The 15,817-nt window shown below is 41.0% G+C and overlaps 1 protein-coding gene across 1 annotated transcript in view; it reads left to right on the top strand.

The window, feature by feature from the left end:
• Positions 1–15,817, top strand: part of mxi1 (max interactor 1, dimerization protein) — a 76,679-nt gene that overhangs the window by 51,966 nt on the left and 8,896 nt on the right. The window contains exons 4-5 of the mRNA XM_068053023.1: positions 14,978–15,092; positions 15,577–15,748. Coding sequence (XP_067909124.1) covers positions 14,978–15,092; positions 15,577–15,748 — 287 coding nt within the window. The remainder of the gene's footprint in view (positions 1–14,977; positions 15,093–15,576; positions 15,749–15,817) is intronic.

Here is a 15,817-nt window from a genome sequence, read left to right as displayed (position 1 = left end):
GAGGTTGTAGACACGGGCACGATAGCGTCTTTTAAGATGTATCTAGACAGATACATGAATGGGCAGGAAGTAAAGAGATACAGACCCTTAGAAAATAGGCGTCATGTTTAGATAGAGGATCTGGATCGGCGCAGGCTTGGAGGGCTGAAGGGCCTGTTCCTGTGCTGTAATTTTCTTTGTTCTTTAATGCATTTACAGGGATGTGGCTAATTACAAACTGTTCTTGTACCATTTTTAAAAAATGTATTTTTGGGATGTGGCCACTGCCAGTAATTATTATCCATTACTCCAGCTCCTATTTCTTATGTTCTTGTATTACAAATGAATGGCTTGCTGGGTCACTTCAGAGGGCACTTAAGAGTCAGCTATATTGGTATGGGACTGGAGTCGCATATAGGCCAGGTAAGGTTGGCAGATTTCTTTCCCTAAAGTACATAGCAATCTTCCCTAAAGGTCTTTTTACATCAATCCAACAACTTCACAGTAACTTTTACTAGTACCAAATCTTTAAAACTTTAATAAAAATTCTCAAACTGCCTTTGTGGTATTTCAACTTGTGTTCTCTGGATTATTAATCAAGCCTCTGGATTACTAGTTCAGTAATACAGCTGCCACACTAGCATAACATTCATGGAGAAGCAAGCTTCACATTGCCTTAAGAGTTTCATGTTAAATTGTTACCATATGAAACTTGCTCTGAGCAAGTAAAGTTTCACAGCAATATTTTTAGTTTAGTGTGATTTACACTGCCTTCTTGCATGGCATTGTTTGAATTTGGCTTTTATACTTTAGTATAAAAAAGGTATTTTAATCCCTCTGTGGTCTTTCTGTTCCCTATTGCCGTAACCTTCTCCAGTGCTGTGTCCCACCATTGGCTACTGTGCCTTCAGCTGCCTTGGACCCATGCTGTGGAATTCACCTCCTAAACCCTAGCGCCTCTCCCCATTCCTCTCCTCCTTTGTCCAAGCTTTTGGTAATAGCTCCCCTTTGGGGTTTTTCTTCATCAAAAGCGCTATATAAATTGTTATTTAATTTGTGTCAATGTTACTGAATTGGGTCAAATGAGTTGCTCTTTTATTTCTATCCTTTTTTAAAACTCCATGCCTTCCCTGTGCGCAAAGGCCACTGGAGATTAGTTAGTAGAATTTTCATGGCAGTTTACTTCTCTGCTCTTTCTTGTGGTCTCCTGCCCATGAACCATCCCAGGCCAAGAGGACAGGGAAGTGACCTGTTCCATGGCCTCAGCCAGTGGCGTTTTACAATTAGAAGATGATTTTGGGTGATGTTAGGGAATAACCTTGAGTGACTCCCTCCAGTTTTTCCTGCCTACCTGTGGGAAAGCATCTGGACCCACTAAGCACCTCATTGGAGTGTAATTGATATAAACAAAGTCTTTCTGCTCCATATCACGAGAGTTATGCAGTTAAATATAGTGTTATGTTAGAGGAAGAGGCATATAATGTTGCCAAAAGAGTAGTAAGCTTGAGGATTGGAAGGATTTTAAACTTCAGCAGTAGAAGACAAAAGAATTCCAGAAGTAATGAGGAACCAAGGTTGTAGTGAAAATGAGGCACTTAAAGATATTAGTATTGTTACAAAAGTCCCTCTGCGCTTTGTTAAATATATTTTTTGAGGATTCATTTTTGAAAGATTGAAGAAATGTTAAACTTTGGGGTTTTCAAAGGGAATCCTGTAAAGGCCAATAATAACAAGAAATGCTGGAACCACTCAGCAGGTCTGGCAGCATCTGTGGAAAGAGAAGCAGAGTTAACGTTTCAGGTCAGTGACCCTTCTAGCAAATATTAGAAATGTCAAAGGTTATAAGCAAGTGAGGTGGGGGTGGGACAAGAGATAACAAAGGAGAAGGTGTGAATTGGACAAGGCCACATAGCTGACAGCACAGTGGCGCAGTGATTAGCACCGCAGCCTCACAGCTCCAGCGACCCGGGTTCAATTCTGGGTACTGCCTGTGTGGAGTTTGCAAGTTCTCCCTGAGTCTGCGTGGGTTTCCTCCGGGTGCTCCAGTTTCCTCCCACGTGCCAAAGACTTGCAGGTTGATAGGTAAATTGGCCATTATAAATTGCCCCTAGTATAGGTAGGTGGTAGGGAAATATAGGGACAGGTGGGGATGTGGTAGGAATATGGAATTAGTGTAGGATTAGTATAAATAGGTGGTTGATGGTCGGCACAGACTTGGTGGGCCGAAGGGCCTGTTTCAGTGCTGTATCTCTAAACTAAAAACTAAAAAAGGTCGTGGAGCAAAGGCAAACATTGCTTACCCACTTTTTTTTCATGTTTGTACTTGCTGCTGTTCAATCTTCAGTCCGTTAACACCCTATCTGTACTAATGCTTTGTCTTTCAACACACCATTAACATATTGTTTGCCTTTGCTAGTTCCGAAGAAGGGTCACTGACCCGAAACGTTAACTCGCTTCTCTTTCCACAAATGCTGCCAGACCTACTGAGTGGTTCCAGCATTTCTTGTTTTTATTTCAGATTTCCAGCATCCGCAGTATTTTGCTTTTATCATGTAAAGGCCACTTGACTTTGAAAAACAGTCTCTGGAAATGTTTTTTAAAAGGGGCACGAGAGGTCTTGTGTGGAAAACAAGCCTTTTCGGGCAACCACTTGACTTCCAGCTCAATAAACAACAGAGAACAACCTGGAGGAGTTGTTTACAAAGAAGTGACAGCTCAAGATTGAGGGAGGTGAAAAGGTTGACCTCCTGCTGTCGGTTTCGCTTTTGAATTGTTTTGACTTAGGGTTGAACTGTATAAAAAGGGAGAGAACTTCCAAGGAGAGAAGAGAATTCCTAAGGAAGGAGAGAAGACCACAACCCAGCTCAGCGTTTCAGCACCTCTGTAAATAAAAGACCCTGAGAAGTCCACCGTGTCAACTTATCTCGTCTCCTGTCTTTGAAGAAGACTGCTAATTTAATTCTCAATGCCGCCTGAAAAGAACTGTTCTATAAGATCCCAGTGACCCGTCTACGTATACTCGGAGGCCAGACTGTATGCCAGTTTTGGGACACACATAACATGTGCTGTTTCTTCAAGAATGGGCAAGTATTCAGCCCAAGTGTTTTCTGTCTGCAATAGAGCTTTAAAAACAAAAAACCCTTTATTTTTCCGGTTAACCGGTGTATGTATGTGTGTGTGTGAGTGTGAGGGGCTAAGGTAAAAAGGGAACTATAATATTTCAATCTGTGTGTTTATGCTTTACTTCATTAATGGTTAAGACTTGTATTATAATAAACTGATAATTTTGTTGTTTATTAAAGAAACCTGGTTGGTGTGTTTTATTCTGGGATTAAAAATAGAGTCTATGATTGACCGTTTCGGTAAGTGGGGAAAAATTTAAATATATGTTGTGACCCGTGGAGAAGTGGAACTAGAATAAACAGTGCACTCCTCCCGCCTCAGTTGTAACAGTATTAGTAAAGAAATAATAAAGAAATTAATGGACTAAAAGTCGACAACTCCCCTGGACCTGTTGGCGTGTACCCTGGGGTTTTAACAGAGGCGGCTACAGAGATAATGGATGAATTGGTTTAGATTATTCAGAATTCCCTGTATTCTAGAACAGTCCCCATGGATTGGAAGGTAGCAAGCGTAACCCCACTTTTCAAGAAAGGACGGAAAGTGAAAACGGGGAACTATAGGCTAGATAGCTTGACATCCGTAGTAGGGAAAATGCTTGAATATTATTAGGGACATGGTAACGGGGCACTTAGAAAATCATAATATGATTGTGTAGAGCCAACACAGATTTATGAAAGGGAAAATCGTGTTTGACAAATCTGTTAGAGGTTTTTGAGGATGTAACTAGTAGGGTGATAAGGGGAAATCAGCGGATGTAATGTATTTGGGATTTCAAAAACATTCAACAAGGTGCTGCACAAGAGATTATTACACAAAATTAGGACTCACGGGATTGGGCGTAATATATTAGCATGGATTGAGGATTGGTTAATGGACAGAAAACAGTAGGAATAAATGGGTTATATTCACCTCCAGGCGCTTATCCATTGTCTCTCGAGATAAGGAGGCCAAAGAAGAGAAGAATTCGGGTTGGCAGGCTGTAACTAATGGAGTACTGCAAGGATCAGTGCTTGGGCCTCAGCGATTTACAATCTATGTCTATGACAGGTGAGAGGATCGAGTGCAATGTATCCAAGTTCACTGATGATTCAAAGTTAGGTGGGAAAGTAAGCTCTGAGGAAGATGCATAGACTGCAGAAGGATTTAAACAGGTTAAATGAGTGGGCAAGAACAGGGTAGCTGGAATATAATGTGAAGTTATTCACTTTGGTCAGAAAAATAGAAAAGCAGAATATTTTTTAAATGGTGAGAGACTGGAAAATGTTGGTATTCAGAGGGATCTGGATGTCCTTGTCCACAAATGACAAAGTTAACATGCGGGTACAACAAGTAATTTGGAAAGCAAATGGTATGTTAGCCTTTATGACAAAGACATTGGAGTATCAGAGTAAAGAAGTCTTACTGAAATTGTATAGGACCTTGGTGAGATCACACCTGGAGTACTGTGTACAGTTTTGGTCTCCTTACCTAAGGAAGGATTTACTTGCTTTGGAAGGAGTGCAACAAAGGTTCACCAGATTGATTCCTGGGATGAGGGGATGGACCTATGACGACAAATGAGTAGAATGGGCCTCCCTAGGGTTTAGAATGAGAGGTGATCTAATTGAAACATATAAAATTCTTAAGGCCTTGATAGGGTAGATGCTGGGAGGATGTTCCCCCTGGCTACAAATCTAAAACTAGGGGTCACAGTCTCAGAATAAGTGGTCCGCCATTTAGGACTGAGATGGAGAATTTTTTTACTCAAAGAGTTGTGAACCTTTGGAATTCTCTACCCCAGAGAGCTGGGGATGCTCGGTTGTTAAGTTTATTCAATACTGAGATCAGTAGACTTTTTCGGACACTAGGGAGGACTATGGCGATCGTACGGGTAGGTGAAATTGATGCAAAAGATCAGCCATGATCTTATTGAATGGCTGAGCAGGCTCGAGAGGCTGAATGGCTTACTCCTGTTTCTGTTTCTTATGAGTTATTTGCTATGTTTAGATTTAAAATTTGTCATATAGAGTAAATGCATAGTTTTCCTGGGTTTGTATTTCAGTATGTTTCCATTAAATAAGTAAAGATAAAATTTACATTAAAATAAAATGTTACTAATTCCTGTTGAAATTGGTGTTTTCTTGGTGAAAGCCAACTATTGTTACCAGCTGTGTTGTAAAGGTTTACATTTGTGCTGTACAAATGTTTGTCCTATTGTACCTATAACAGCAAAATTGTATTGATTTTAATTCTTTTGTCCCCCTGGTGACATATGGTTGTTCAAACAGTTGTTGTAGTTCACATAAAACCTACTGTTTGAACAGTAGACTGATGCCCTGATGGAATAAAGTACCATTTCCAGCAAGTTGAAATGTATTCAACTCATTAACAATAAAAAGGGAGGTTTATTATGTGGAACTCTTCTTTTAAAAAAAAAATGACCAATTGATTTGATATTGTGGCAGTTGCAACATATAGTCCCCAAACATTTGGCATGACACGTCGGGGGGTCAGGCACTGCCCCATGAAGAGAAATGGGAAGATCAGAAACGATAATTGTTGCTGGGCTGTTCCAGTACATTCCCTAGTAACTGGCTCAGGAGCAATGTAGGCCTGGCAGTAAGTTGTTTGGCCTCTTCCCTCGTATTCTTCATGGCCCAAAAAGAATGGGCGGTGCAGTGGTTAGCACCGTAGCCTCACAGCTCCAGTGACCCGGGTTCAGTTCTGGGTACTGCCTGTGCGGACTTTGCAAGTTCTCGCTGTGTCTGCGTGGGTTTCCACCGGGTGCTCCGGTTTCCTCCCACCTCCAAAGACTTGCAGGTTGATAGGTAAATTGGCCATTGTAAATTGCCCCTAGTGTAGGTAGGTGGTAGGAGAATGGTGGGGATGTGGTAGAGAATATGGGGTTAATGTAGGATTAGTATAAATGGGTAGTTGTTGGTCGGCACAGACTCGGTGGGCCGAAGGGCCTGTTTCAGTGCTGTATCTCTAAATAAAATAAATAAATAAAGGAGGAAAATCCTTTGATAAGTAATGAACTATAAACATGTACAAAACTGATTGGAAATCAACTTTGACATTTCAATATTCTATTTTAGTTTTAATAAAATTGTAATCTTCAGTATTATTGGGAGAAGAGTTAAGATGCGTTTCTGAGCTTATGAGTCTTATGAGGAACTCAATTCATATATACAAACAATATATAAGCTTGATTACTACTGACAGCTGATGCTGATTCAGCTGTTACATTGTCAGAAACAGTAATATCATCCAATGTCAACTGTATGCACTTCCTGTCTACTAAACTAAAAGCAAAATACTGCGGATGCTGGAAATCTGAAACAAAAACAAGAAATGCTGGATTCACTCAGCTCTGATGATGCTACCTTCCATGACGGTGCTTCTGATATGACCTCCTTTTTCCTCAACCGAGGATTTCCCCCCACTGTGGTTGACAGGGCCCTCAACCGTGTCCGACCCATTCCCCGCACCTCTACCCTCACCCCTTCCCCTCCCTCCCAGAACCGTGACAGGGTTCCCCTTGTCCTCACTTTTCATCCCACCAGCCTCCATATACAAAGGATCATCCTCCGCCATTTTCGCCACCTCCAGCGTGATGCCACTACCAGTCGCATCTTCCCCTCCCTTCCCCTGTCAGCATTCCGAAGGGATCGTTCCCTCCGCGACACCCTGGTCCACTCCTCCATTACCCCCACCACCTCGTCCCCGTCCCAGGGCACCTTCCCCTGCAATCGCAGGAGGTGTAATACCTGCCCATTTACCTCCTCTCTCCTCACTGTCCCAGGCCCCAAACACTCCTTTCAGGTGAAGCAGCGATTTACTTGTACTTCTTTCAATGTAGTATACTGTATTCGCTGCTCACAGTGTGGTCTCCTCTACATTGGGGAGACCAAGCGCAGACTGGGTGACCGCTTTGCGGAACATCTCCGCTCAGTCCGCAAGCAGGACCCTGAGCTTCCGGTTGCTTGCCATTTCAACACTCCCCCCTGCTCTCGTGCTCACATCTCTGTCCTGGGATTGCTGCAGTGTTCCAGTGAACATCAACGCAAGCTCGAGGAACAGCATCTCATCTACCGATTAGGCACACTACAGCCTGCCGGACTGAACATTGAGTTCAATAATTTCAGAGCATGACAGCCCCCCATTTTACTTTCATTTTTAGTTATTTTTTCTTCCTTTTTACATTTTTTACAATCTTTTTTTGCATTTATTTCATTTCATCTTAGTTTGTTCAGTTTGCTTACCCACTGTTTTTTTCAGGTTTGCACTTGCTGCTGTTCAATATTCAGTGTATTCACACCTAATCTGTACTAATGCTTTGTCTTTCAACACACCATTAACATTTTGTTTGCCTGTTCTCCGTGACCTTTTGGTCAGCTATGTGGCCTGGTCCAATCTGCACCTCCTTTGTTATCTCTTGCCCCACCCCCACCTCACTTGTTTATAATCTGTGACTTTTCTAATATTTGTCAGTTCCGAAGAAGGGTCACTGACCCGAAATGTTAACTCTGCTTCTCTTTCCACAGATGCTGCCAGACCTGCTGAGTGATTCCAGCATTTCTTGTTTTTGTTTCAGATTTCCAGCATCCGCAGTATTTTGCTTTTGTCTTCATTGTGTTATTGTTTGCATAATAAGCATATACTAAGTAGCTCACTAAAAGCAAAACATTGTTTTCTAATTCTAATTCTTTTTGCTGTTGTGGAGTGCAGTTGTGTGATAGATGCAACATGATGTAGGTGTAAGTGACAGTACTTGGAATTCCTCTTTCTCTATTTCACAGATAAATTTACAGTTCTATTCTCTAATATATGCCACACAGTCAGTGATAATTCCCTACCGGCAGGGCAGGCGCGAGAGTGGGAAATCTACACTGCTTATCACGTGAAACCATATACCTTTAGGGTTCCAAGTACTGTCTCAATATACATATATGTATATATAATATGTATAAAAATAATGATTTGACGTAAGTTTTACATTTCATATTCATGCAGCATACTCAGCCAGCAGAGTGCTTTGCTAGGTTCAGGTGGTGCTGGATGGCTACCAAGATAGGCTAAAGTCATGAGCTGACTGTTTGACTGGAGGGCCTCCTGGCCCTCTGCGGATAGGTCAGTTCTCTCCTCCTTTCAACCTCTTGCACTCAGGCCTCCAGCGCTGCATCCAAATATCCAGAATTCCCCTCTCTGACCTGCTGACCCATTACTCGGGTTTCTTCCTGTGCCTAATGTGTTTCCCAACTAGGTGAATGAGCTGCTGCAGTCAGAATGCACCTGCCTTTTAGAGGTGCAGGCTGGCATTAAGAAAAGCAGGTTAACTTTAATTGGTGCTAACCTTGCACGTTCTTGGCACCACCCCGCCCCCGTCTGCCTGCAGCCACTCAGCAGCGTGTTTAGTGCTGGGTTGCAAGCCACTATTATGGAAATAAGCAGGCAATATGAAGTGTGCGGGCTTCCTACATTACTTTCAACGGGCAGAGGTTAATCACGCATCACGATTCCTGTGCCCGTTATCAGGCCTTATCGAAGTTTTAGCCCTAAGAATGAGAAATATGCCCTTTAATTTTAAAATGAATCATTTAATGAAATGAGGGAGTACTTCAAAAATATTTCACTGAAGCACAGCAACAAAGCGCAAGGCTGATCTATTGCAAAACAATCTTTATTTGACTAGTTCCGAAGAAGGGTCACTGACCCGAAACGTTAACTCTGCTTCTCTTTCCACAGATGCTGCCAGACCTGCTGAGTATTTCCAGCATTTCTTGTTTTTATTTCTTTATTTGATTAAATTACTTGCAACATCTTACAGAGGTGAATACAATATAGCATCATAAAAATTAAAGAAAATGAAAGCTCCAGTCTCATGAGATCTTTTTTATGTTGTTACGGGTTACTACAATAGCTTACATATAACATCTTAAATGGATGACAGAAGTGGTGTTAGTACCCTAGCATGGGAAAGATTAAGAGCCAAATCATGGTCAGTGGCATTGTCCATCAAAAGCACCACCACCTTGGGCCACTTTCTCATCCAGGCACTGAAAGATTGCAGCCACTTTCCGTAAATTGTTTGTCATCTGAGCAGAGTTTTCATATTTTTAAAGTCAATGAAGATTCTTGCTTTTCCAGGTCATAAGCGGTTTAATCTTGACTGAGCTGTTTGGTTTGTACGCAACAACATGTAAGGCGTTCTTTTTTCGTTTTGCTGCTGCACACCCTTTTTTTGGCGTAGGTTTCATCAGGTAAGGCATGTTAGAAGGGTCCCGTGTCATCACAGTTATAAATGCAGTCAAGTGAATACTCTTCCAGCAAATCCCGTAAAACTTGCTCAGTCCATGCATCAACTGAGGGTTTGCCACTGCATAGCCTCAGGTTCAATGGTGACATGTTTTATTAAAGCGGGATCTCTACGTGCTACACTTGTACATATGCAGAAATTGATAGAAATGAAATTGCAATAAAATAAACTTTTCATAATTTGGGGGGAAAATGGGAATATAGAAATTGTTGTGTTAGAACGGGAATTGCAATTAAGTTAGTTGCAAATAAACATGTACAACTGTAGCTAACGTGAAGGACTGCAAACTAACTTCATGTTGGACTGTGCCGTGTACTCTCGAGCTGGCTGTCTGCCTGCTATTCCTTCCTGTGTCTTCAGTGAGCAATTACATAACACCCACTACTTGGCTTTTCCTCAGATATACTCCATTTTTATGGTAACTTGCAAGATTGTTTCCAGCAGAGAAAGGACTAAGAACAGACTTCATTCTTATCCTAAATAACCACAGCTAGAGATAAATAACTGCTGTTCAGCTAATCTCTAAGAGCAAAGTGCTGTCAGTAGCAAAAATAAACTGCTGTTCCCACTGTCCCTTACATGAATTGGCAATTCAAATGTAACCAAAGGCAAGTTGAATTTGGTTTCTTTGGTTTTGCAACCTTGGCAACCTGTTTGACACTGAGCCTAAGCTTCCGACCCCATATCCTCTCCATCACTAAGACTACCTACTTCCACTTTCATTACATGATCAAGCTCTGTCCCTGTCTCAGCTCATTTACAGTCATAGAGCACTGAAACAGGCCCTTCGGCCCACCGAGTCTGTGCCGACCAACAACCACCCATTTATACTAATCCTACATTAATCCCATATTCCCTACCACATCCCCACCTTCCCTCAATTTTCCTACCACCTACCTACACTAGGGGCAATTTGCTGCTGAAACCCTCGTCCATGCCCTTTGTTACCTCTACACTTGAGTATTCCTATACTCTCCTGGCCTGCCTCCTGTCTGCACCCTCCATAAATTTGAGCTCATCCAAACCTCTGCTGCCTGTATCCAAACGCGCACCGAGTCCTGTTCATCCATCAAGCCTTGACTTACATTGGCTCCCAGTCCAACAACCTCGATTCTAAAATTCTCATCCTTGTTTTCAAATCCTTTCATGACCTTGCCCCGCCCTAACCTTCTGCAGCCCTACAGCTCTTTTGAGATCTCTGCACTGCTCCAATTCTGACCTCTTGCACATCCCTGACTTTCAACTATTGGTGGCTGTGCCTTCAGCTGCCTAGGCCCTAAGCTCTGAAATTCCCTCCCTAAATCTCTGCCTCTACCTGTCCTCCTTTAAGATTTTCTTAAAACCTACATCTTTGACCAAGCTTTTGGTCACCTATCTTAATATCTCCTTATGTGGTTCAGTGTCAAACTTTCTTTGATAATGTTCCTGTGAAATGCCTTGGGGCATTTTACCATGTTAAATGTGCTATACAAATCCAAGTTGTTGAGTTGTCAGCATGCCCATTTAGACCAAAAATGCAATTTCTCCATTGATAGCCTGACGTTAGAGATCTGTGACCAGTGGCACTGGTCTTGAACTTTTGTTTATTTAGGCCTTACACAGAGCTGACTTACCTTATATTTGTTTTAAGTAGGATTTGTAAAAGGGAGATCATGGTTGATTAGTTGAATTTTTTGATGAAGTAGCAGAGAAAGTTGATGAAGGGAATGGGGTGGATGTTGTCTATATGGATTTTAATAAAGCGTATGATAAAGTAGCACAAAAAAGGCTGGTTAACAAAATTGAGGCTCATGGAATAGGAGGATCAGGGTCCATTTGGATAAAAAATTGGCTTAAGGATAGAATACAGCAAGTCCAGGTAAATGGTTGTTTCTCAGACTGGAGGATGGTAGACAGTGGTGTTCCCAAGATTCAGTGCTAGGACCACTGCTTTTTTGCCATATATAAATGACTTGGAATACAGAGTAGAATTTCAAAATTTGCCGATGACACCAAACCTGGAGGTGTGGCAAACAGTGAGGATGATATGAAGTGCCTGCAACAGGACATAGATAGGCATGCAGAATGGGAAGACAAATGGCAGATGGAATTTAATGCTGACAAGTGTGAGCTGATGCATTTTGGCAGAAGGAATAAGGAGAGACAATATATACTTAATGTGCTCTGATGAAAGGTCACAGACCTAAAACATTAACTCTGCTTCTCTCTCCACAGATGCTGCCTGACCTGCTGAGTACTTTCTGTTTTTATTATATACTTAATGGCACAGTTATAAAGAGTGTGGAAGAACAGAGGGACCTGGGGGTTGTATGTGCATTGATCTTTGGAGGTTGCATGTGCATTGATCTTTGGAGGTGGCAGGATATATTGAGAGAGTGGTTAGCAAAGCATTTGGATCTTGGGCTTCATAAATAGAGGCATTGAGTACAAAAGCAGGGAAGTTATGCTGAACCTTTATAAAGCTCTGGTTAAGCCCAACTGGAGTATTGCGTCCAGTTCTGGTCACACACTTTAGGAAGGATGTGAGTGTCCTTGAGAGGCTGCAGAGGAGATTTACCAGAATTGTTCCAGGGATGGGTGATTTTAGTTACAAGTTAGGTTGGAGAAGCTGGGGTTGTTCTCCTTGGAGCAATAGAGATTGAGGGGAGATTTAATAGAGGTGTACAAGATTATGCCGGGCTTAGATAAATTAGATGAGGACAAACTGTTCCCATTAGCTAATGGTACAAGGACTAGGTGACACAAATTTAAGGTTTTGGACAAGCGATGCCGGGGCAATGTGAGGATGGACTTTTTTACACAGCAGGTGGTGATGACCTGGAACTCGCTGCCCACGAGGGTGGTGGAAGTGGAGACAATCAATGATTTCAAAAGGAAATTGAATGGCCAATCGAAGGAAATAAATTTGCAAGGCTACAGGGATCAAGCAGGGGAGTGGGAATGACTGGATTGCTCCGCGGAGAGCCGGCATGGACCTGATAGGCTGAATGGCCTCCTGTGCCATAAATTACTCTGATTGCATAACCTGATTGCATAAACTAATTGGTGGGGACCTCGGGAAGAGGCTGAGATGGATAATCCAGTCAGCACTTCTGGCTGAAGATGGTTGAAAACACTTCAGCCTTGTCTTTTGCACTATGTGCTGGGCTCTGCTATCATTGAGGTTGGGGATTTTTATGGAGCCTCCCCTTCCTGTTAGTTGTTTAATTGTTCACCACCATTCACAACTTGGATGTGGCTGATGAAAAGTCACAGTCCTGAATCGTTAACTCTTTCTCTCACCACAAATGCTGCCAGACCTGCTGAGTGTTTCCAACATTTTTTCTTTTTATTTCAGATTTCCAGCATGCACAGTATTTTGCTTTTGTGACTTAGAAATGGTTATTTAGCGCACAATTCTACATTAGATTTTATGCAATTTTATACATATGGAAAAATATGTATGATCCCAAATCGAAAAAAATGGCTATATCTATTATAAGTTCTGAACAATCATTGCAAACTCATTAAAATAGTTAGGCAAAAAAGATGAATAGGAAATAAAGGACTCGATTTTTTATTTTCCCTTTCCTTTCAATTGATACTTTATCGTATAAGCTTTTAATTGATATTGCTGTAATACTTGCTGTTGTGAGTGAAAGTTCTGGTAAATGATAGTTAAAAGTTCATTGACATTATAGTAAAAGATCTTGCCCAATAATCTGTCAGCCAACATGGTGATATATGTAGCAAAGTTTGAAATGAAAGCTGCAGTTCCATCACTCAATCAGTAGCTATAAGAAGTCACTGGTTCACAGTGAAAAAACATATCCTGGCAAATTTCCCAAAACTACAAATCTTCTTGCCTTTTATGTCTGTTCGAAACCATTTATTAAGAAACCTGCATGAAGGGCTCACTGAGCTTATCCAGTGATTAGCTGAGATACACCGGCTAGGAAGATCAAACTTCATTCGTCACACTGTGTTAAATTCACTGATCTTATTCGTGATTGTGGTAGGAGCTCTCCTGGGTTAGAGGGGGGATAAGAATTGGCTGGGTTTGCTATCCAGCAATGCCTGGAAGCAAGTTTTTCTATTGAACATCAAGCAAGAGCAAGGTCACACTCCGTTGTGCTGTCCCTTACAACTAGGGAGCTTGCCAACATTCGTCGTCAAGACTCATAAATAGTAATGGCAACCTGGGACCTTTGGAAGTGTACTTCTGAGGCAGTTGACCCATTGCTGAAGACTGAAGAAAATTGGCAAAATTTTATTTTTACATTTCATGGTGCAATGCTGTATACCACATCCTTTATAAAAATCATAAACCCAATGTCAAATTATACAGGCCTCTATCTAGGAAAGCAGTTTTAATATATTTCGATACTAGACTAACCAGTAATTCCAAAACTACAGAGTAATGGATTACATCCATTCATTTTTATTTTTCCCTCTGTAAAGCACCTTAGGATGTTTGTCTACATTACAGGCACTATATAACTGTAAGTTGTTGTATGGGGTGTGATTGCAAAGCTGTAATCTAATGGAGGGATTTAGCCAATGTTCTAAATTGTAATATGAACCCTGATATCACATTCCAGACTTGAAGTCACCCATTGCTAACTAATTTAATGTAGAATGTGGGTTTGTTCGGTGTTCTGATTTTGTGATTGCAGTAACTGATATTATACACATAACATACTGCATTTCCTTGATGTGTAATGATTTCACAACCAATTCACAGTTTGCAATAAAAACAGAAAATGCTGGCAATACTCAGCAGGTCAGACAGTGTCTGTGGAGAAAGAAACAGAGTTAATGTTTCAGGTCGATAGCTTTACATCAGACTGGAAAAAGTTAGAGATGTAATAGATTTAAGCAAGTACAGAGGTAGGGAAGGGCAGGGGAGGAAACAACAGAAGGGTAGGTCTGTGATAGGGTGGAAATCAAGAGTGATTAAATGACAAAAGGGATGATGGTGCAAGGCAAAAGAGGGTAATAGTGGGACAGTGGAAGAAACGAAAGATCAGTCTAGAGGAGCTGAAAATGACAAAAGCAGGATCGTTATCGGCAGCTACTGTCCAAAAAAATGGGGGCAGAGGTTATGATCTGAAACTGCTGAAGCCAAATGTTGAGTTCGAAGGTTGTAAAGTGTCTAATTGAAAGATTAGTAGTAGTAATAGTTCATAACAACATTTCTGCAGTTTTATCAAGAGATAATCTGCAATTGATTTCAGGAATTTCCATATTTGAAAAGTATAAGAAATTAATTCTTCATTTGGCATTGCATCACTAAGTCGTAAATGGGATATCTAATGTGGACTTGATCAAATGGTGCACTTCATACTTTGTATGGCCATCAAAGTTCTATAGAAAATCGAAGCTCATGATATAGTACCAAACAAAATGCTGGCATTTATTCCTGTCCTGGTCTTTATCAGGTGGACAATTGATATTAGGTGTTGTCTGAAATATTAGTAATTTATCTAGGTTGTTGTACATATAATTCCAGTGAATATTCCCTGAAATGTTGCTTAATATTGGCTTACTGTTAGACTGAGTATAAAGCAAGATGATATCCTGTATTTTTGATTACAGGCGAGCACATCTTCGTCTCTGCTTAGAGCGATTGAAGGAACTTATACCACTGGGATCAGAGTGTACCAGGCACACTACTCTTGGTTTACTCAACAAAGCCAAAGCACATATTAAGGTAAAGCAAAACACTACAGCTGCATTTTTCTCTGTCAGATTCTAATAAATTCTTGATATCTTTCAGTTTCTTTTGCAGTATGTCATTTCATCTGTAATCATTTGTGAGAAATGTTTTTTTTAAAAACTTAAATTATTGATTTGTAGCATAATTAAAATGACTAAATTATGTAATTATTATGGAGTGTTACTCCAGTGGACCTTTTGAGAAATTCATGAGAAAATTATTAGCTATTACCAGGTTCCAATTTCTAAAGCATTTGATTAAAGAAGTTCTGTTGATGCAAGTTGTTTGCAAGCAGTTGTTTCCTAATGGGATTCCACCATATGTGATGTCCACAAACGCTTAAAATATTCTAAGTTCATGACCTGTCTAAAGTCACTACTGTGAATTCCTCTGGTCTTGTTTAGCTTGGCAATTCACTGCTTTGATTAGCTTGCTCTATAAAAACTAATTCATCATTTTGTGTTTTACTCCATTGCAGAAACTTGAAGAGCTGGATAGGAAGTCACTGTACCAGATTGAGCATCTGGAAAGGGAACATCGTTTTTTAAAGAGGAGACTGGAACAGCTACAGGGTCTGCCAGAGAATGTACGAATACGAACGGACAGCATAGGGTCCACTCTCTTCTCTGATCGTTCAGATTCAGAACAAGGTAGTATTTCATAAAGTTTCTGTTTCCCAGTCACTTTCTATTTTATAGTATTCAGAGTAGTGCTATACA

Source organism: Heterodontus francisci, chromosome 20 (assembly GCF_036365525.1).
Source record: "Heterodontus francisci isolate sHetFra1 chromosome 20, sHetFra1.hap1, whole genome shotgun sequence".
NCBI classification, from domain to species: Eukaryota; Metazoa; Chordata; class Chondrichthyes; order Heterodontiformes; family Heterodontidae; genus Heterodontus; species Heterodontus francisci.
The sequence above is the reverse complement of the archived record's forward strand: the minus strand, read 5'-3'. Positions and strand labels throughout refer to the sequence as shown.